At 49.8% G+C, this 22814-nt stretch overlaps 1 protein-coding gene across 2 annotated transcripts; it reads right to left on the bottom strand.

The window, feature by feature from the left end:
- Positions 1–1051: 1051 nt before the first annotated feature.
- On the bottom strand, positions 1052–21172 carry ADA (adenosine deaminase). 2 transcript variants are annotated; one of them, XM_053993185.1, is made up of 11 exons: positions 21100–21172; positions 13995–14056; positions 10728–10850; positions 10470–10613; positions 9537–9652; positions 7176–7300; positions 5534–5605; positions 4533–4634; positions 3733–3800; positions 3204–3333; positions 1052–2803 (listed from the first exon to the last, which is right to left on the bottom strand). In XM_053993185.1, the coding sequence occupies exons 1-11, from the start codon at positions 21133–21135 to the stop codon at positions 2702–2704; spliced, it is 1080 nt and encodes a 359-aa protein (XP_053849160.1). In that variant the 5' UTR covers positions 21136–21172; the 3' UTR covers positions 1052–2701. The 2 variants fall into 2 exon arrangements, with proteins under 2 accessions (XP_053849160.1, XP_053849161.1); XM_053993186.1 differs by lacking the exon at positions 21100–21172 and adding an exon at positions 20300–20393.
- Between the last annotated feature and the right edge of the window lie 1642 nt (positions 21173–22814).

Raw genomic sequence — 22814 nt, 5'->3', positions numbered from 1 at the left:
TTGGCAAAGGGCTGGACTGGCTGGGTGTCATTGCAGAGCCATGCCTGGATAGTAGCCAAGAGCCTGCTCCCACTTCCCGTGCCCAGGGGCAAACCAGCAGGTAGCTCCTGGACCTGGCTGACTGCACAGCTGTGTCTTTAAGCCCCATTTGCAGCTCTCCTTACCACAGAACAGTAATTTTGGCTCATGCTGACACACACAGAGCTGAAAGGCAGTGCAGAAGAACTGAGCACCATACAGACCTCCAACAGTCAAATGTGGGCTAATCTTAGCTCTCCCTGGTCAGAAAATATCTGTTTCAGAATTATATTTAGGCAGAGGAGTAGGGACCTGTTGGCCAGCTCCTCTCAGGGGATGGGTGAGAGGCATCGGGTTCCCCCTGCAAGTGACAGCCAGCTCAGCCACTGTCCCCCTGCAAGTGACAGCCAGCTCAGCCATTGTGCAGAAAGACCAAGGGCACTGCCTTAATCCAGCCACATCCTGATCTGCAAAGCTGCTGAGCACAAGGATGCTCCCTGCCCTTATTTTCAGCTGAACACGGGCATGCCAGACCTGTCAAAGCCTAACCAAGCACTAAATAACCCAAAAACCTTGGGGCAAACACTCCCCTGCCCGCACTGACAGTGTAGCCCAGCAGCCCAGACTGCCCCTCTTTGGCTCTGAGCATCAACCAACTGTGCAAAACCCAGGAGACAGGGAAAAAAAGTGACTACTTTTGATAAACACCTGGAAAGGTGAGAGTACCCCGTGATGGCATTGCTGCTCTAGCAGTGGTACACACCCCTTGGATTACTGAAGGGAAAAGGACAGGGGAGGTTGGAACAGCCTGCAGCCATAAATCCATGAATCCAGCTGGGCTGCTTGGCAAGGGAGCAGGCTTCCCTCTGGCTGCCAAAGTGCTCCAACCTGGCAACAGGAGAAGGCAGCAATCAAGCTACCAGAGCCCCCATCACACCTATCAATGAACCCATGTGGTCTAACAGGGGTTGAGGACCACAGGCCACAGTCCCTAACAGTCACCCTTGAACAGAAAGGCACGAGGATTTCTCTTTTAATATAAATTTGTTATTTTATTAAACAGGATTAACAATCAACTGTCCAGAATCCAAACAAGCAACTTTTCTTCAGAAACAATTGTTGGAGAAAAATGACCCAAAACCTGTTTCTTACCACAATCATGTCCTTAAAAGTGATACTTTATCTTTTGCTTTATAAAAGTAAGAAAATCACTCTCTCATCTTCATTTATCTATCTATGTGTATATATGCACCACGTACTTCAGAGATGAGTATTTTACTCTGAAGACCAATATGGAAGGCCAGAAAGAATGGAAATACTCCCAGCAGACCATCACTGCTGGCTGAGACTGGACCAGTCCATGGTCTGTCTGTGGCAATGGTGACCATGGCCCCTTTTCAAAGGCAATTTTTTGGTACGGTATCTTTGGAGTGAGCATCTTGGCAGAGCCCTGGGATGCTAAAGCACACCACACACTCAGGTAAGAAAACAATGGTCTCATCTCTGGATGCACAGCTCTATTGCTTATTGAGTAAAAACACTGTAATGCCATAAAATCACTAAGGAATTTTTGGTGAGTTTCTCAGTATAAATTCTACACCAAACTGAAGATCTGACTTCTAGCCAGTGTCGTAATTGAGTGAGAGAAGCAATCAGATGGGACCTGAGTCAGTGTGTGACATTGGGTCCAAGTTAATTTACTTATTCAGCCTTAAGAGTGCCTAATGATTGTGTCAAATCAGAAAGAGGGCAGAATTGTTAAACCAGGCAATCAATCACGGTTTTTCCAAATCCTAAACAAAAGTAAGAGGAAGATCAAACTGCAGTTCACAGGAGTTCTCCAAGATGAGTAAAAAGGTGGGGAAAATCCCAGAAGGCAGATTTTGGCCTGAAGTGGTAAAATTAGGTTCCAACTTCCTCTGCATGTGCGAGCATGGTCACAGCCAGCTGTGAGCACAGCTGGGGCCTGAGCCCAAGGTGTGCACTTCTGCAGCAGTGACATTGGGAGGCCTGATACATGGGAGTTCTTCTCCAAGAAAGGATGCAAAAAAAAAATTCTATTTTGTTTTAAATGCCCTTCAGACTTGTGCACAGGCAGGGGCACCAGCTTGCAGCTTGTTCTTGTTCCAGTCTTGTTAGTACAAGACTAACCCTGGGTAAATATAGCTGTGACCAGACCCTCCCCCCCACAGGGACAAGAATAAAGCCTGTGTGTCTGAAAGGGCTGCTCGCTCCCTGCCAGCACTAGCACACCTCTTCCCTGGAAAGGTGAAGATTAACCCAGGCCACAGCCAGAGTTGAAAGTGCAGGCAAGGGCCAGGCAGTGGGACAGGACAGGTAAAACAGGGAAAGAGGGAGGGAAAAACCATAAGGGAGGTTCTTCTGTTTGCATTTGCAGTACAGAAACACCAGCAGATGGAGAAGGGAGTCAGGCCAGCAGGCAGATCCAGTCTGCTTGCACAGCAGCAGGACAGGAAGCTGGATATCCATTCAGGAGAGAGATTGTGGGGTACAAGTAGGTGTGTGTGATAGTCTGATTCTGATGAGCGCTGTAAGGGTCAACACAGGGCTGCCAGGAATAGAGACTGACTCTGGGCACCTCCTGCCAGTGCTCCCACTGGCACAGAGGAGAGTCAGGCACTCGTGAAGGAGAGCCCTACTCCACGCTGGCTCCCAGGGACGGTCACGATGCGTTGGGGACCATCCCATAGGCTTCGTACAGCTTGTTCAGCAGCTCCTGCTTTTCCTTCTCGGGTAAGAAGCTGGACTGGGCTGCGTTGATGTTCTGAGGAGGCAGAGGGGGAACACAGGCACATTAAGACACATCAGACATGAACACACAGTTGTGCACATCCCAGCACCCGGCTCTGAGCAGCAACAGGCGAGGGAGAGTGTAAAGTTTCCACTCTCAGATTCATTTCCATGGCCTTATTTTATGCCAACTGCTCTGGCCCATCACTAGCAGCAGTCCCAAGAGAAATGAGACCAGCACAAAGCAAAGGTCTTTAAATACTCAGGAATTTTTGGGATATGTGCTTTGAACCTGGTCCTACTTTCCTGCTTACAAGGCCAGAGCAGAATTTTCTGGTTTCCATTAAAAATTCTTCAGCTTATAAAGAAAAAATAGCAGGTTGTTCTGGGCTTCACTGAGACACCAGCAGAACACCCAGCCAAGGCTGACTTACAACTCTCTTGAACTCCTCTTCAGTGAATCCCATGTGTTCCTTCACGATGCCATAGTCCTTGTCAATGGTGGAGTTGAAGATGAGGGGGTCATCTGTGTTTAGAGAATAGTTGGCACGATCCTTCCTAAATCTGTAATGAAATCAGGTTGAACTGCTGGGCAGAACACTGGGTGTGATACTGTGCAGTTCTCAGGGTGAAATGCAACAAAAGCAATGACCTCGGGGCTGTCTCTGCAGCTGGCACTGCTGGAGAAAAGCACAAGGCTCAGCTTGTCCCCCCATGGCTCTGCACTGACCTGCCAGGAGTGGCTGGGGTGTAGCTTCTCATGCCCCATAGTTCAGAGCAGGGCAGGAGGGACAGGACAGCCTCCCCAAGGGACACCCCCCACACCAGGCTCTCCCGTGCCACAATGGATGTGCCACATTGTCCTACATCATTAGATGTGCCTTAGCTTTGTAAAGCAATAAAACAGCTGTAATCAACCCAAATCCTGGTCATTTGAGATTTCCCGTAGTTGAGAAGTCTTACTGTATTACGGGGTGTTTGGTGAAGTCCGGAGAACATGCTCCAGTGAGATAACTGGACCAAGGGCAGACCTGTTTGGGGGAGTTAAGCATGAGAACCAGAATCAATCACATGGATCTGAACCCCAGCTGTGGACACAGACAGTTCAGCACACTGGTAAAACCAGATCAGAGCTCTGTTCACAGCTGCCCCTCAGCACTACTCTGACAGACCAGTGTGTGTCCCAGGATATGGATGCATGGAGCCCACAGGACTGTGACAGGGGCTGTGGGATGTTGCCCATGGCCAGTCAGTCACCAGCCCTGTGCCAATCACAGTTACAAAACCACTTGCATTAAGTACATTTTCCCTCTGTTAGTTGGATATGGCCATTCTGGGGAAAAGCAAAAGAAATCCTTACATGCACTGTAACTCCCAGGCATTTCCACCCTCTAAGCAGGCTTGCTCTGGTACAGCAGCCTGATTTGTGCAAGGATGAGCCTTCAGGCTTGAGGTGTATAAATCAGTGAATTTATAAATCCCGAATTTCTCCTTGGCCACACAAGGATCCATTCTTTCTGCTACATCCCTCCCACAAGCTGCTGTGCACACCAGTGCTCCCAGCAGCACATCCCAAAAAACAGACAGGTTTGTCCCTAACACTTTTCCTGTGGAGCTTTGGGCATAAACACAACATCACTGTACACATGGTCAGCAGCTGGGTGTCAGGTCCTGTCCCTGGCTGTAGCACAGCCCGAGTGAGGGCTTGTTTTCCACTCAGACAGCACCTACCTGGCTGTCACAGTCCCACCACACATCCTTACCTCAAAATGCATTTTTGTTTTCAGCAGCTGCTTGTAGAGCTCAGGGTCCTCCACGACGTGGTATCCATGGCCAACACGCTCAGCCTTCAGGACATAAACTGCCTAGAGAGCACAGGAAAACCACTCAGAGCCTCAAGCACAGCTCAGGCCCTGCCTGCCCCCATCCCACTGCAGGTACAGCCCACACCACCAGGCTGGCTCCTGGGATGCCCTTTTCCAGCCATCAGGTTGGATCTGTGCCCATTATCTGTTTCTTGGCTCCACGTTGGGCCCCTCCCTGGGGGTTCCCCTGTTGGAGGGAAACCCTCCTGGAGCAGTTCTGTGTCAGGAAAAGGAGATGCATGGGACTTTTTAGGTCTTCAGCTTCTTGTTTATTGTTATCTTATTGAAAGTTTTGCATGCTGTCTATACCAGACTCTGCATGCTGGAAAAGCACTGCAAAAATGGCCAACAATCTCTTGTTACAAGGTCTTTTAAGACTAAACTATCCAATTAAGAAATGACACCTAGATTATTTTCCCTTATAACCCAATAACTGATCCCTCAAAGCCTGCAATGCAGACTTTTCTGCCCAATTACAAGACATCACCCAAACCCATGAAGAAGAAGGAAGAAGAAGGCAAAGAACAATCTGTCTCCACCCTAAAATCTCCATCTTGTTCCCATCTACAACATACTAAAAATCCCAAACCCTAAATTTCTCACCCAAGTGACATGCTATACTACTCTCAATAATCTATTTCACACTTTTGTGGACTCTAGTCTATCTTGAAGTCTTGGAAGCTTTCTCCATGAATGAGGAGGGTCAAAGTCAATGCTTCTCTGGGGGTCAGGACCCCTCAGAGCAGACAGAGAAATATTCCCTGTGCCCTGGGTTCCCACACCCAAGTACCCAGGGTTCACTTTGCTGTGGAAATGGGGAGGATTTGGATGCCTCTGTGCCTGGTGCAGGGCACGTCACACCCTGTCCCTCTCTGCCCTGAGTCAGGAACTCCTCGTACCTCCTTGACCATGGCAGCCGGGCCGGCCTCCCCAGCATGGACGGTGCGATGAATCCCACACCTCTCAGCTTCCTGCAAAACAAGGGAGAACATGCTCCTGTCCCATCACCTGCAGCAAGGACAGCAAGCTCTGGGGCTGGCACTGCTCTCGGGGGCACAGCAAGGCTCCTGTGCCAAGAGCCCACAGATCACGAGCCTTGCACCCCAAGAGCAGCAAGAGCTCGGTAATGTCACATAGAGAGACACTTAAAAATCCTGGTTATCTTCCACTTGAGCCCAGCCAGGCTCTTCACAGGCTTTTAACCCTGGGTGAGTTCACCACTGCCTCCTCTCCAGACAGCAGCAAGCTCTGAGCTCCTCTACCCACCTGCCTTTCTGCATGAAACTTGCAGCAGTTCCATGCTTTGGAACTTCTACATTTTTGGCTAGCTGCAGCCATGTGCAAAGGTGTTGAAGCACCCCAGGCCGGAGATGAAGAAATGCTCTGACACTGTAAGAGGCTGGGGTGGAGGCAGCCAAGCCCTAAGGACCCTGTGAATGCAGCTTTGGGTACAGCTCCATGATCATCCTGAAAATTTCATTGTCAGGGGTCACAGGCCACCTGGGCTTTGGGAAGCCATGGAGCCTGGAGGGAAGCCTGGCTCCTGCTTTGCTGGAGAAGGGCCACCCAGCTGGCAGCAGCAGACAGGCTGCAAGCCCCATCTTGCAGCAGATGCTCTTCACAGATGTTCCTTCAGGGCTTTGCACTCAGGAGTGTTTTTCAGTTACTTAATATGGATGGGAGGGGGGTGTTGCTTCAGCATCTCAGAGCCTGAGTGAGCCCCTGGCACAGAGACAAGATGCATCCTTCAGACAGAGGATGGACCTGGGTACTGCTGGCCCACCAGGGCAGGATGAGACTGCCTTGCCATGAGTTAATGAACCCGTTCCCGTGCCACTGTCTATAATCACCCCGTTCACTGAGCACAGCAGTGCAGGCCTGCCTTGTATCAGCTCCCACTGACGGGGTGAGGACCCCAAGGAAGCCCCGTGTACTTTCAGACCTGAGCACTGCTTGCAAACCACCACCCTTTTTGCTAGTGATGGTGCACAACCTCCTCCCCCACTGATGGTGGGGACTAACAACCCCAAATTTCCACCAGCAAAGAGGAGTGAGGCCTTCCCTTCCCTTGGAGCCACTGCAAAGGCTGAGGTTTGGTGAGAGCCTGGGATCAGGCTCCTGAAGCCATTCCAGTGTTTGCATTTGAGATGATCAGATAAAAGCCCTGCAAAAGTTCAGCTTCTGCTCTGCTCCTCGGGTGATTTCTGCCAGACTGGAAAGGCCAGTCTCTTCCACCCTTGGCTGTGGTTTCACCAAGCCCCAGGAGCCAACAGTAGTGGGGTGGGGGTTGATTTGGGCTCCATGTCACACTCACAGCATGCCAAGCCCCAGCTCTACGGCCATGTTTTAGCAATGATGCCTGCCATTAATCATTTGGGAAATATAAACAAATACTTTTTCTATTTAACTGAATGTTTTTAATAGCTGCAACAAATTTTTAAGCTGTCCCAGCTGTTTGCAGTTTGAAAAGTGTCCCTTCACACACGTACCCTTGATATATATTCTTCTCGTAATTTCTTTTTAAAAACTTATTCCACAAACCTCATAAGCCTTCTTATGCTCAGAGTAATTCTCCACCTTCAGGGTCTCATCTCCAGCCAGGTCAACAGCCACCACAGAGTCATTTCGATACTTCTTGCAGAGCTCCACCACCTCTGGAGACCAGCCTGGAAGAGGCAGCATCAGGATTCAGGAGGAGCATTCATAAGGGTCACACCTTCAGCATTTTTCTAAACAAATCCTGGTCTTATAACTAGAAGGCTAGAGCTATTTTCTTTAGTCTTTCCCAAAATTTGATGCTCAAAAAGAAAGCTAGCAAACTCCTAGAAAGGTCTGTCATCTCTGTGATCTCCAGGCAGATAAAAGCTGTCAACTGATCAGTCTGTTGTCAGTGAAAGGGAAATCGAATGCATTCACCAGCTATAAAACTGCTCTCATCATGTTTTTCTGCTCACTTCAAGCAGGGGGAAAAAATAATTTAAAAACTTCCAAGCAGTAGTGACTGCTGCAGTTGGCTGTAGGTAAGATGAACTGCACTGCCCTGGGGCTGTAATATGATGTGTTGGAGAAATCCCTCAACTCCTGAGCTTCCATCCCTTCCCTGGCTGGGCAAGGTGAGGGTAAAGGCAGGAACTGCCCCACCAGATGAGCTGTGTCAGGGAGGAGACTGGGCTGGGAGGGATCTCTGGGGGGCCCTGTACTACAGCCTCTTGTAGGGCATCCTTGACTTTACTTCTGATAGGAAGGAGCTGAAGTTTTATCTATTTGCCATCAGTGAAAAAGAGACTAACAAGTGGCCAACAACTGCTTGAGAGTTCTCTCAGCTCAGGACAGATAACCTCTGAGAGAGAAACTGCATCTACCAACTCACATAGCACTTAACCCTAGCAGAAAAGCCAAGAAACAGAGATAAACAGTTGTGTTAATAATTAACAGGCACCTTCTGTGTACAGAAAATCCCCAAATCATATGAACACACCAGAATGATGTGTGCAACTTCATCATCTATTTTTTTCCACCATTTTTCAGCTTGCTGGGTTAGAGTCATTATTTTATTTAACAACTTTAATATGAGTCAGTTCTGGCTGGTATCTCTGCCTTTCTCTCAACAGTTCATTAATTACAATTAGGGTGGCTTCTCACTGTGCAGCACATCTGAATGCACTGCTAAAGACTCTTTATCAAGCACACCATTGGCTCTGGGTATCAGCTAGTGCCCTGGGACACAGGTATGAGAATGCCACCAGCAATCCCTCCTGCAGTGAAGTGCAGGCTACACACACCCTCAGATGCTCCTGCCACCTCCTGCCTTCACCACTTGTGCACTGGCAGGGACTGTAACTGCAGATCACTGTGACTGTGCCTTACAGCTCTCCAGTTTCTACAAAGAAAAACATTTTTTCCCTAGAAACCAGAAATATAAGGATCAAGTTTTCAAAGTATTGTTTGGTGTTGACTGTGCAAGCAGGGAAAAAAAAAAAAAAAAGAAAACTCCATGATCCAATCTACCAAGATTCTACCAGCTTCCAAGAATATAATTTTTCACATTTCTAGACACAAATGAATCATGTACTCACTAGGAAAAATCTTTCCACCATCTACCCTACTAAGCCTAAATAAAACTGGTGTGAGATATGAAGATACTCAGAATAAAACCTTCACATAAAACAGCTACTGTAACACAGCCTCTCTCTGGCTGCATCCTTCCCTAGAAGAAGATGCTTGTGAAAGTCAGCAGCCCATTTAAATGCTGGTAATTGGGTTTTCTTCCTATTCTGGGTCACAGCACCTGTTACCAACAAAGTTTTTCATCAGAGCTGCTGATTTTATAAAAAAACATTTTATATATGTACCTTAAGTATATCTGACTTGTGTTTTCAGCTTAACTCAGCAGAGACCAGCTGCTGCCAGTGGATTCTCTGGCTGCCCCATGACCCAGGCTAAGGAAGGAGCATCCTGCTGTAGGACCATGAGCAGGGAAGTGTGAGATGTCATGCTGGTCCTCCTTCCACAACCATTTGCTCTCAGACCTCCGGTCACTCATGGCACATGCAAGTGCTCACTGTGCCAATGGCTTTTACTGGCCCAAGGTGAGCTCTGGCCTTTGGGCAGGGAGCAGAGACCACAGCTCCCCCAGGAGAGGACAGAAGAGCCCCTTTTGTGCCTCTAGCAAGACCTTTCAGATACTGGTTGTACCCACAGACCCCCACTCCTGCCTCCAGCAGACCTTTGCCCTACAGTGAAAGGAGCAGAGGACCCCCAGAATCTCCTCAGCACTGTCTGGTGCTGCACCAGCCCCACAGACTGGGGCTGTCCCCACATTCCTGCAGAGCCCCAGCCCCAGGGACGTCCCCCCAGCCCCAGGGAAGGGAGCAGAGCAGCAGGGCAGCTGCAATACATTACTTGGCATATGGCGCATGCAGCATAGAATAGACCTGGCTTTGATGTGGAAATCCCTTTCTCCTTCCTTCAGTCCCTGATTTACGAGCTGAACCACTTCGTCTGGAGTGAGGTCTCCCCTGCAGGGAAGAAAAGGCATCAGCAAGAGGCCAGACACTGCCAGGGAGGCAGGCAGGAGCCACAGGTCCAGCCCGGCATCCCCACGGGAGGACAGGCTGCCCCAGGTCCCACTTGCCCAATGAGACCAGTCAGAGCCCGAGAGCACCTTTTACACCCATGCCACGGCCACATTTACCAGGTACCAGGCACTGAAGCAGGCACAGATGACACTAAGATTCAGAAAGGCCTTGGGAAACTGGGTGCCCATCCTGCCTGATCAGAGGAATCCCCTCTTTGTCGCTCTGATTAGGGCACACAATTCTCTGCAGCCAGGCAGGGGCAAGCCCAGGGCTCAGCACCTACCACAGCACACTCTGGAGGGGCCCCAGAGCCCAGCATTGATTTACTGAAAGGCACATATCACAGGGGGGATGACATGAAAGGAAGGGGTCAGACCACCAGCCCTCTCAAACACCACCCACCACCTCTGCCATCTCAAACTCCCTTTTTGTGGTCAGGCAGTCCATATGTGGACATTTCTTTCCCTCTCACAGGGAAGGGCTTCAGCCAGGAGGTTGAGCACAGCTGCCCTGCACATGCAGATCTCAGTGCCCAGAGCAAGGGACATTAAAACACTGCAGCACACAGAGGTGTTTAAGATGAAAAACCCTGTTGATGGGAGAGAGAGGTGGAAGCATGCTGGCTCTCGCTGCATGGGAAGAGAAAGGAGGTTTGTTACAGCAGCCTTTGAATGCACAGTGGCTGACTGGCATGGGGATGCCTTCTCCATGCCCAACCAGCCACCCACCAGCTCCCCAGCACAGCAGGATCACTCACTCAGCTTGTCCCCAGGGGATGGGAGCCACACCAGAGTTGGCCAGGAAGTGAGGGCTGTACCGGACCTCCACGTAGGTGACTCCTTCCTTTGCTTTTGTTTCCACAAACTCGTAGGCAATTCTCTTCACTGCCTCGCGGTCACCCCTGCAGGGATGGCAGTGGGACCTATCACCCTCAGGGCCCACAGGGGACCTCCAAGGCTGAGCCAAGGGATCCTGCCAAGGGTCGAGGGGGCAAAAGCAAAAGCAGGGTACTTACGCAATGGCAGGCATGTAATAATTAAATTTCTCTAGAAACTCGGGAAGTGACAGCGGCGTGTCATAGCTGATATACTTCAGGAGCTCCTCAACAGTATTCCCAGGGAGAGGGATGCCTCTTTTCCTGGAAACAAAGTCACATGTTACTGACAGGGAAGGTTATCACATTTTTAATCAGTCCATTTTATACACCAATTGCATCCAAAGCTGGCAGCATCAACCATCATTTCCTCACAGGAAAGATACAGCACACACTGTCCTTCCAAAATCTCCTCACGGATGGAGCCCTGAATCTCAGCAGAGAGGAAGGCGATCCAAAACACAGGCTAAGCACAAACAAACCAAAATACAAGCCCAGGCTGACCCGGCAGGAACACAGCCAGGGCACATTTTAAGCTTAAGAAGGAGTTCATCTAAAGGGGCTCTGGATTATTTCTTGGCACCTCCTAGACCTAGCAGCAGAATTGCCAAAATTCTTTAGAAGAGTTAATTTCCACTTATGCAGGCGCAAAGGATTAAAAACTCAAGGAGATGCTCCAAGGCCTGGGATCACACAGGCAGAAGTGTTGTGGCTCATGGGTTTGGTGCCAGCAGCTCCTGCTGCTTCCTGAGCCCAGCATCCTGGTGGCATCTCCTGTGACAGGAACTCCTCCCACACAGGGACAAAGGGCAGCAACTGCTCTCACCAAAGGGACAGACACGCTAATGCCCACATAAGTGCTTCCAAGAGGGAAGAGGCCATCTTTCCCAGGAGCAGCTGGAATACCGCGTGGGTGAAGGTGTTCCTGGGGTGGTGACAGCCGAGATCGAGGGGGCTGCCAGCCAAGGGTGCTGCAGCTTCCTGGGCAGGCTTTGTCACCCCCCGCCCTCTGGTACCCTGCACAGGCCAAAACAAATTTGGAATAATAACCAGACATTTGTTTTTAATCCTCTTTCCTGCCACAACGAATTACAGCTGATTGATTGGAAGAACTCTGCTAACAGAGACAGAACACCACAGACAGCTTTAGTGCTGTGCTGCCAGCACCCATCCCAATGAGCCATGCAGGGACACAGTCCAAAGGACCCCGCTCCTGGGCTTGGTAAACATTGCTCCTTCCCCACTCAGCCAGGAAGGAAACCAGCCCCATGCTCAGCCCTCACATGCAATCTGCACAGATTAAGTTGCTGGCACTCAGCAGGGAACACTCATCGCTGCCAAGGCATCGGTTTTCCTCCCCGCCTTGCCCTTTCCATGGCACTGACACATCAGTCTCTGCTCCAGGAACCGACTTGTACCTTCCTCCACCTGCCACAGGAAAGTTTCCTACAGCAAAGCCACTTCCCTGACCTCTTTCATGTGCTTCCTGAAGCACTGCCTTCCTGCAGGCATCAGTGGCAGTGCTTTGGGATGATCCACACTGGAACCACTGGATGAGGAGATCTGGTGGATCATGCCAGTGTGGCTTTTGGAGCTGCTGCTGCCCCATCCAACCCTCTTCTGGGATTCTTCTTGAAGCAAAGTGGCCAGAGGGGAACATGTTTGTCCTCACTGCCACCTCGGTGTCCTGCCCAGAGCAGCTCCCTCCAGCCACGGGCAGCACCATGCACTCCATCCCACCACAGAAGAGCACCTCTCCTGGGGACACCCAGTCCCTATGAGGGGTCTGTCACACCTCTGAGCCCTTTGGCTGAGCAGGAATGATGCAAAGACTGACCCAGACCTGACAGAATTGGAGACAAAGTTTCTAAAAACAGCTGAGTTCAGCAGTGCACTGCCCAATGAGGGGTTGTGCATCCCAGCAGCTTGGGGTTCTGTCTACATGGTCAAACACCACCTAGCAAAATTATTTCCAGCTCTTTAACTTTAAAAATAGACCACAAGCAGCATTCTGTGCCCAGGGTGAGGTTATTAAGGCAGTCAGTCCCCTACAGCCCTCTGCACTGCCCCACTGGTTTGTGTGTGTGTGAGTGCAACTTTTAGAGCCCATGAATAGCACAGCCTTGCTCCACCCGAGGGCTGGCAGCCCAGGGGGATGCCAGGGCTGTTTAAAAATAAGAGGAACTCAGCACACGCTCAGGCAATGAAAGTTTCTGCCCTAAGAAAGGATCCTGGCACAGGATCCCCGGACAGCCAGTGCCTCCTGGGTTTCAGGGCTCCTACAATTCTCCTAGGGGACTACACTGGCATTTTCTGTTTGCAGGCAGAGGGACCCAGAAGAGCCTCAGGGAGTCAGCACCAACTCTTCTGTTCCTTTGGACCTGTATTCCAGCCCTGCAGCCCACCAGCAGGAACCCTGGGTTCACCATGCCAGCATCCAGCAAAAACATGGGATGGACAGCCCTGACCCACTCTTCTTTCTCTGACTGCACAGCAAAAAGTACGGCCAGGCCCTGCTGAAAAAGCTACTCCAGAAAGAATATTTCTCCCTAGGACTGCACTGCCTTGGAATCTGCTGTGCCCAGAGGATGCTATAACCACTTCCCATCCTCCTCAGAACTGACTTCCTCCCAGAGCTGTGCCTAAGAGCCATTCCCCGAAATCCCTACCCTTGCCACCTTCTTGATGTGAGGGTATCAGTGACAGCTGGAGGAAATCTTGTTTATTTTGCTTACAAATGTGGAGCCAGGCCCTCGCACAGGTTAATCATTCACCCCACGCTTCCCACACCATCCACACTGAAGGAAGATGCACATGGGCTCTGTCAAGGAAACAACCTCTCTCTAAAGCACTGCCAAGTGCTTCCCTGGGTCACCCTCACACCAGTGTGACCCCTTGCCTGCTGACCCCAGGCAGACAGCCTGGGATTCAAATGCACATGGCAGCAGGGCAGGCAAGGGCACCCAAGCTGGTTTTTCCTCTCAAACCATGTAGCAGCACGACCACCAATACAGCACTCCTGGCCTGCTGCCATTCCACTTGGTTTTGCAGTTAGGAATGTGGAAAAAGAAATGAGGATACAGCACCTCTGCTGTGTCCTGGGTACACTTCAACAGCAGGCAGCTCATTGAGACATCTCCTGGACTTTTCTCATGGTGGCTCCTCTGAGCTTGCCCAGCTCACAAACCCACGACCACCTCAGTCACATTCCTGCTAGCAGGGAAGCCCCCCTGTCTTTTGGGGTGTGCTCAGTGCCCTCACACTGTGCAGCCAGGTCTGGGCAGAGACAGAACCAGCACCAGCCAGGTTTGCTGCCTGCAGGAGCTCCTCTGTCACAGAGCTGGAGAAGCAGAAGGGAGGATGCCTTTGTACTGCAGCTCCCAGAGTTTATTTCCCCCCACAACTCACTTGCCAAAGTACAAGATGGTCTCTGGTCTGATGGCTCCATCCAGGTGGACGTGAAGCTCTACCTGCAATAAGAGAAATGGGTCAGGTACTCTTGAGTTGCAACAATAATTCAGAGAAAAGTAACTGGTGCTCACATGGGTATAAATGTAGCCAATACAGGGACAAAGTCATGACATATAAACATTTTTAAAATATAATTATTATAAAGTTTATTTTTCAATATCTATGTATTGTCTAAGTATTTTGCTGCAGCTCACACATTTAATGAATCTTTAGAAATTTATTCTGTTTCCAGTAATTTTGAGGAACTGCCCTATACTTATTTAGAGTTCAGGAGGAGTGAAAAAAGCAAACTCCAAACACCTTGACTTTTCAGCTGGCTTCCTCCTAGAAATCACAGGAAGCCAAACCCTAATTTATTTGCTAAGTGTCATTACATGAAAACTTTGACTTCACTTCCAAGAATCAGCTCCTGATGGGTTGTTAATTACATGGTATTATCAGGGCTTACAGGCTCTCTAATCCTACACAAGGGGTCAGTCCCACGGCACAAGGTGCTGTAAAAAAATAATAATAACAAGTTGCCCCATAGAGCTAAAAAGGTTTCAAAATAAAACACTTAAATTTTTACTCATTAAAAATGGGACAGTGACTCAGGTCTTTTCACTCTTAAGCCCTATTTCCCCATTATTGCTGAAACACTGGATTTTGGAGAAAGAGAGCCAGAAAAGCAAAAACAAGCTTTTTCCATTAGCCAGCTGGGGCTTTCGGAGGAACATGACAAATGTGATTTGGAAGTCGAATTGGGAAGGAAAATATTAGCTGTAAAATGTTTCAGTTAGATATCCATCTTTCCAGAAATGTTTTCTTTTAAGTAACAGAATAGTCTACAAAATACATATTTGATTTTATTGTATTTATAAATGAAACTGTAGATTAGAAACTTAATACACAAGGTTCTTTTTAGTTATAACATCGTGGACATTTAGTTATAACATCTATGCATTTTCCTGCATAGATGATAGCTGCAGGGTGCCAAGGGTAAGAAAGGAGTAGGATTCAGAAGAGGGCTGGGTATCTGCATGGATAACTAAACTACCCAGGGTTACTAATTAAAACCCACAAACCCTCTGGCGTCAGGGTATGTATCAAACAATAACTACGAGGAGCTGGGAGAAAACTGAGTAAGCAGTGCCAGCAAGTGTCCAAGAGCAGGTGACGTGAGCTCCTGGCACAGGGCTGGCAGTGCCCATCTCTGGGGCATGCGCTGATGCCCAGGAGCTCGCTCCCATCCCCACACACAGCCCTGCACACCTGCCCTGCAGGCAGAGGCACCTGACTCACTGCCAGGGCTTTCACTGGCCACTGCTGCTGCAAAAGGCAGGGCAGGGACAGTGCTGGGGCTCAGGCCATCTCCACGTGATGGCCAAGAAGCTGCCACTGAAACACTGGTGGGATGCAAAGCGCAGGTGGGGCAGGCTCAGGATAGATCAAACGGCTGGTGGCAATCAATCAGCTGGCCCAGGGGTCATGGATACGGCCACAGACACCACTGATAGCAGATTGTAAAAACACATCCCTGCCACTGCTCCCACCATTAAGATACCATCTGAATCTACAGAGAGGAAGATTTAAGAAGGGCAAAACCTGATCTTTCCCCCTTCCTTGAGTTATGCAATCCTGCTTATGAGGACTAAATGTCCTTCAAAGCAGCAAATAAAATAACAGGATACAAACATGGTCTGCATGCCAGATGTGGATGACTGCCATGTTTTCCACTCTTGAGCTCCAATTCTTATTTCAAAACCATGCAAGATCCACCCCTTGAGGTATTCAACAGCCCTCATGACTTTCTGATGGAGATACAAGCTTCAAATTTGCTTACATTGGTTTGAAAAACAAAGCAACCTGAACCTGTTGAGGTCTTCTCCCTCAAACACTTTTCAAGTGTTTCCTGCAAGAACATCCCAACATGACATTTCCATCAGTGAGAAAGCAGATTCCATGGCATCCTTCATCTTTGTAAGTCACCTCCTCCTGCCTCTTCTGCAGGTGAGATGCTTGTAAAGCAGCAAGTTCCTCTCCAATATCAGCAACAGGCTCTTTGTCCCCTGCCAGCCTTTTTTTTTTTTTTTTTTTGGGTCTGGAGACACTTAAACCAAGTGCTAAGAAACCCTTGTGCAATGCTGTTCAACCCAAAAAGTTTTGGGTTTCCTCAAGCCCTGTGATTGAGAGCAGAGTTTTCTGCAGCCGTGGACTATTCTATGCTATTTAGAAGGCCAAAGGACATTCAAGAGAAGATGGAAGTGTGCCTACACCGCTCCAGATAAGGAAGCAATCAGCAGAGGCACAACTCAGCAGCTCATCTGCCCCAGGCACCTTGCTCGCAAACCCCGAGTGCTTCCAGGTCTGTGGGAGGCTGCTCACTGCAGATTACATTTCAGCTCTCTTCCTGCGTGTTTGTTTTGGGTAAACAAAGCACAAGTCTTTTCCACATACAAATGGGTGACACGACCTTGCCTTAAGCCAAGGAAAGTACCCAGATAAGGATGAAAGAGTTTTCTCTGAACTGTGGCTCCAGAGGACCATGCCTGAACAAGCAGAAATTAGGTGAATGAAGGAACCCAGTGCTTCTTCCAGACCTCTCTGCTTCTTTGTGCATGTGGTCTCCCACCCGAACCTTCCAATTTATTTGTAGAGAAAGCATGAGCATACACATGATATTGGGATCTCAACATCTGGTGAAGGACTTGGACAGCACCACAGGCTGCACCAGCACTGGGCAGCAGCCTTCAACCATTCCAGGACCACTGATCATAGAATCACAGAAAGGTTTGGGTTGGAAAGGAGCTTAAAGGTCATTAGTTCCAAGCCACCTTGCCGTGGGCAGGGATGCCACCCACTAGACCAGATTGATAACTTCCCTTCTCACAGCCCAGCTGGATGTGGTGCCACCTGCTCCGATGAAGAGCAAGAAAGCAGCAGAACGCTCCAACGCTTTCCTGAGGAAGGAGCTTTGTTCTTCTCCCAGGTACAGTGAGGACCCTCAGGACCAGCTTCAGTCCCTCCTGCACCTCCACTGACCTCCCACCAGCGCATCAAAAACCCAGAGTGTAATGCAATAAAAGTTCTAGTTTCACTCCAGGCTTGTTGAAAGCCAGATGGATGGGTTTCAAAGAATGTTCAAAAGGCTGTAAACTGTGTGTCCTCAGCACAGACAGCCCCCAGCAAGGCCATCAGAGCAAACCCAGAAATTTCCACTTTCATGCAAAAAAAGTTTTAGCTTGACCATGGCACATGACTCATTAGTGCAGATATCAGCAAGTTGGATTGGATTTTTAAAAAAGGAGAAGTTTTAAGGGCTCTGGCTTGACTTCTCTGAAAATATTGTAATGTTTTCTTTGAGACATAATATAATAAGCTTCAAAAATAATTCAAACACAAAATGAAGGTACTCAAACAAGTATGTTCCATTCCAAGATCAAGTCTGATTATTTTCATTTTAGTGAAATTAAGGCGGAAAATTTAGCCAAACATTCAAAGTATTTTCATCCACAGTCGACCCAACACAATTTCTCTATTATGGTTTGATCAGTGGACCATGGCAGAGCAGTTACCTGCTCAGCTTGCCCATTATATGGCATAAAAAGAGCCATTCAAGCTAAGGCACTTGAAGGATTTTCTGTATTAGGTGGTGTTAGGGTCTTTTTAAAAATATACACAATGACCAAAGTCAGTCTGCCCCTTTTATTGTGAGGTTTCCAGCAGACATCAATAGATAATCAGGCAGCTGATAAAGTTGCATCATTTTAAAACCCTTAACAGTGACTTTGCCCAGGATTATTTATCAGCCTCTTGAAAGGTGATGATTTCAGCTTATTCTATTAATCTCAATGGCTGAAAACTAGGGTAATTACAGCTGTAATTCGCCAATTATTTGATAAGCATGACAAATCACTGCAAAAAACAACTATGTTTCTCAAAGTCTCGTTTTAAGGAAGTGTGCTGTTAGGAACAAAGAGTTCCTCATCCTAAATTAATCTCAAATGCTTATTTTGAAGCAAGAGTTGAGAGTGGCTCAAGAGAGTTGTGAAGTGGAAGTAGCACAGCATTATCCTCAAACCTGAGGACACCACAAATGCACTTGGGAGATGTACCTGTCGCGTGCTGTAAGGGATGAGCCTTTAAAAGAGAAACATGGGAGACTCCAAGCCTCACAGAGCTCCACTACAAGAAATACTTGTGCTTTCTGTGCATCTGGACAATGATTGATGGGTTTGGTGGCTGAGGAAGAGGAGGATGCTCCAGGGCTGAGCAGCCTTTAGTACCGCCCTCCCAGCACCAACTACACCACTGACCTCAGTATGAGACTCCTGGTGACGTTAATAGGTGATGGTGGCTGTGTGTCATCACAGGTGATGGCTCCTATGGGGTGGCAGGGCCATGTGCCCACCAACCCATCACAGAGCTCACACCCACCCCTGGCTGGAGCAAGGCACTGCTTCAGAGCAGTAAACAGAGTCCTGGCACTTTGTGCAGCACCCAGACAACCTCTTACTGCCACCTGGATCTGGGAAGGTTATCCAAAAGCATCCCTGTACCCCATTATTAAAGAATTGAGCACACGAGGTACCACTGTGTAAGGTTTGGCTTGAGCTCAGCGCAGTCTCAGCAGCACCAGGCTCTGACCATGCCAAGTCAGGGGTCAGGCTGTGCACAAGAAGTGGACGAGCCAAATCCAACATCATCCTTACACACCATCGTGCTCTCGCAGTCCCCATGATAGGCAGGGAGAGTCTGCAGTGCTGCAGGGAGTGGGGCAGGACGTCCACCCAAACCCCCTGGGTACAGCCAGCACAGGCAGCTTTGGTACCACCCAGGCTGGGTCAGCAGCCACTCTTCTGAGAGAGGCTGACACACACACAGTGTGCCCCGCAGGAACACCTTCCCCATGCCACCTGATGATTATTAAACGAGCTACACCAGTTGCTGGAGAGAGTGGGCTGACCCTAGAAACCCCTATCCCATTCTGCTCTCCACAGCATGGCACGTGGAGCTGCAGGAGAAGACAGTCACATGTCCTGAAGCCCCCAAGCTGGGGCTGGCCTACAAGCAGAGGGCAGTGAGCAAGGACATGGTCTCTGCTCTGGCTGTGGAACAGAAAGGGTGATGGTTGACATCAAAGGAACATCAAACTTCTCTGTTCTTTTATGGCCTATGATAAGCAGGGTTCAAAGTTGTCCTGCCACAGCTCCCTGTTCATCACTGCAGTCACTGGGAGTCAGCGAGTTCCTGAAAAACGCAGAGGCAGCCCCAGCCCCACATTCAGCTGGGGCAGAACCTGCTCCAGTTACCAGAAACATCTCTAAAACACAAAACTGATCGTTCCCAATGGCAGAGGATCCAGAGGAATGAATAGGGCTCAATAACTGACTTCAGGCCCATTTTTTTTCCCCAAGCCTGACTTAGCAGGTTCACAGGACTGAAAGGGACTGCCTGAGTCAGGGAAAACAGTCCCATAATTGCCAATAGCCAGACAACAGAAGTCTGATCTTAGCAGTCAAACCCTGAAGTTTTTCCAAGGTATCCTTTTTCTCTTTGGTATCCCAGTCTCCTATACACTGGGAAAGTGGAAGCACAAAAGAAAGAAGAACTTAAGTTGCTTCTCTCAACCAAAAGTTTAAAATCACCGGAGTGAATCAACAGCCTTTTTTCTTAGTGGAGCTGATGAAGCACCACCATCTCCCAAAACTGAAGTGGACTTAAAAAGGCTTTAAACCATTAGCAGCTGCCAATGCTCCCTGGATTTTGGTATCAAGGTTTGCCTGCTATTGCATGAATCAGCTTCCTAGAAAGGGAACCACAGTGACAGAATCAGACCTGTGCACACCACCCTTTCCAAGTATGTGAGACCTTCCTGTGCAAACTCAACTGAGAGATAAACGGTTTGGGAGTGGGAGAGGATGCAAACAGCAGCAAAATCTCCCAATTGTTTCATGTTTTTGGAGACAATCTTCTTCTCTGGAAAAGCCACAAGCAGTTGCCACCACTCACATTCTCCCAGAATAGAACCACAACTCTCACATCACTTTTCTTGGTCTCCTCTGCCTTGACTCCTACATTCCCACAAGAGCCCAACCTGGCAGACCTGTTCCCATACAGCACCTTACCCAGACCACAGCGTGAGAGCTGAGCCATCCTTCAGCACAGGCAGTGTTCTTCCATCACATACAGGACTATTGCTAACCACAGCTATTTCATCTTCTTCCTCCCCTAGGTTACAATCTAGATAATAAACACATTACCGTATGGTCCTGCTAGAGATGTAGTATACAGGATGTGGAGAGAGTGAAAGACTGGTGCCTGCTGTCAGAGAGTGCTTCAAAGTGCTGTCATGGGTATCTGAGGAATAACTGAACTAAATGTGTAAGAGAAAAAAAAAAAAAAAAAACAAACAACCACGAAAACACACCAAAAAGAAAAAAAAACAAAAAAACCCAAAAAAACCCAAAAAACAAAAGCACCCCAAACCAACAAAATCAACCCCCAAAACAAAATAAAAAACACAAGAGAAAACATCTGTTTTAGCAGACTACGTTAGTGGTTGGGATGCAGGGCCCTTCAGAGCCTGCCCCTTCCCCAGCCAGGCCACCTGTGCATCCCCAGCCCGGCGGAGCCGTGTCCCCGGCCGGGCGCTGAGATGAGCCTGACCCGCATCGCTCCGGCGGCGGGGTGTGCGGGATGCCGGACACCCGGCACAGCCCGTGCCCGTCCCTGCGGGGAGCACCGGAGCGCTGGCCCGGGGGGCACATCCCCAGCGAGCGGCCCGGCCGTGCCGCCGCTGCCAGCCGGTGCAGCCCCGGGCTGCGGAGAGCAGGTGCGGCCGCTCGGCTGCGGAGCACGACCGGAGCGAGGCACCTCAGCCCCGGGCACGGCATCTCAGCCCCGGGCACGGCATCTCAGCCCCGGGGCACGACCGGAGCGCGGCACCTCAGCCCCGGGCACGCACCGGGCGCGCCGCGTTCGCCGCTCCCGTGCGCGGCACCTCGGTGCCGGTGCACGCCCCTTTCCCGGCCCTGCGCCTCCGGCAGCGCCGCCAGCCCACCTTGGGTCCCCCGAAGATTCTCTGCGCCCGCTCCATGCTGCCGCTGCCGCCGCCGTTGCCGCCGCTCTGCCGCCGCCGCTCCGCGCCCGGGCCGCCGGCCCCGCTCGCCCGGCCCCCGCCGGCCCCGCCCCGGCCCGCCCTGCGCACGCCGGGCCCGGGGCAGGCACCGAGCGACCGAGCGCTTGGGCTGTGGGGAGTGCGGGAGTGCATCTCATTCCTGCCCCCTGCCATGGGCAGGGACACCTGCCGCTACCCCAGGGTGCTCCCAGCCCCGTCCAGCCTGGCCTTGGACACTGCCGGGCATCCAGGGGCAGCCACGGCTTCTCTGAGCAGCCTGTGTCACCCTCACCATTCTTACAGGGAAGAATTTCTCCCTCACATTTAATCTAAACCCTTCATGCAATGCCAGTGGAGTTTCCTTCAGGAGCTGCTCCTCCAACTATAACAGTGGCAGAAAACGGAACTGAAAAAAAAAGATAGTTCAGCCTGAAGAACAGGAAAGCAATCTTCAGCTTTGATTTCAGTCTTTAGCCAATTCAACAATGTTTGTTTTAACCTTTCCTGCTCTCAAACCTGCTGCTTAGTGACTCACTTTATTTTTGCCTGATGGCTTTCAGTCCACCACATCTACTTGCAGCTCCTGCAAACTCACACTTAGCTTTCCATTTCTTCTTTTCAGCGACCTGGCCATGTTTTATTCTGCTCCTCTGCCTCCTGCTTTCCTCTCCCATGGGTGATGCACATGGCAGCCCACATCTTTGAAGACAATGAAGGAGAAAGCCACAAAATCACAGAATGGTTGGGAACCTCTGGAGGTCATGTAGTCCAGCCCCCCTGCTAATACAGCTTTACCTCGAGTAGGTTGCACAAGGTCGTGTCCAGGTTGTTTTTGAATATTTCCGGAAAAATAGACTTTCAGAGTAGTTCTGCCTGCTCCTCTCTGCATGCATTCTCTGATTCTTGGGAGAGCAGAGTGTCAGTCACTCCAGACCTAGTGTCCCCATCTAGCTAAAGGCAAATTTGCCAAATGGAACCTTCCCTAGATTGACCTTTGGGGAACATCCCTGGGGCTCATGTGCAGCCCTGGGTGAGATGAGATCTAAGATTCCCAGAAGACACTGACCAGGCAGCTGGTATTCTCAAAATCACTGCAGAGACAAGGACCACAGTTTAGTTCTTCATGACAGGAGTTCACCTGCCCAGGTGAGGCCATCCCCAGACCTCAGGCCGGGTCTGCAGGGAGCCTTGGAGACAAAAGTCACTATATCAATGAAAAATACTATTGTTACTCGCTCTGGTGCGTAAGCAGAGAAAGCACTTGGGGCTGTGGTTGTGAACACTACCACAAATGGTTGCAAAATAAAGTTTCCTCATCTCCTTCCCCAGCTGTGTTTACTCCAGATGGACACTGTTTGTGGAAGCTGGCAGCAGGGGATTAGCTATGCAGAGCTCTGCTTGTGGGGATGGGGAAGGCTGGGTGCTCCTCCAGCCCTGTGCTGTCACAGCCAGGTGACAACGAGCAGCCCTGAAAGCAGGGGCTGCAAGCTGGTGCTGGCACTGCTTAGTGAGTGCAGGACATGCTACAGGCTCAGTGCTCCACAGGGAAATGTCACCAGCCTCCCTTGTCACTCCTCCCCAGCTTTGCCATGAGAGCAGTGATGGAATTTCTGCCCCAAAGCCAAGTAGGCATTGAGAAAACAGAAGTTTTTCAGCTC

The sequence above is a fragment of the Vidua macroura genome, chromosome 17 (assembly GCF_024509145.1).
Source record: "Vidua macroura isolate BioBank_ID:100142 chromosome 17, ASM2450914v1, whole genome shotgun sequence".
NCBI classification, from domain to species: domain Eukaryota; kingdom Metazoa; phylum Chordata; class Aves; order Passeriformes; family Viduidae; genus Vidua; species Vidua macroura.
This window is presented reverse-complemented; position numbering and strand designations above follow the sequence as displayed.

Coding starts and splice junctions, on each gene's coding strand:
- ADA (XM_053993185.1), bottom strand. CDS start 21,135: ATGGAGCGGGCGCAGAGAATCTTCGGGGGACCCAAG. Junction 14,057..21,099: donor GAATCTTCGGGGGACCCAAG/GTGGGCTGGCGG, acceptor CTCTTATTGCAG/GTAGAGCTTCACGTCCACCT. Junction 9,653..10,469: donor ATCCCCTGGGGACAAGCTGA/GTGAGTGATCCT, acceptor TCTTCCCTGCAG/GGGAGACCTCACTCCAGACG.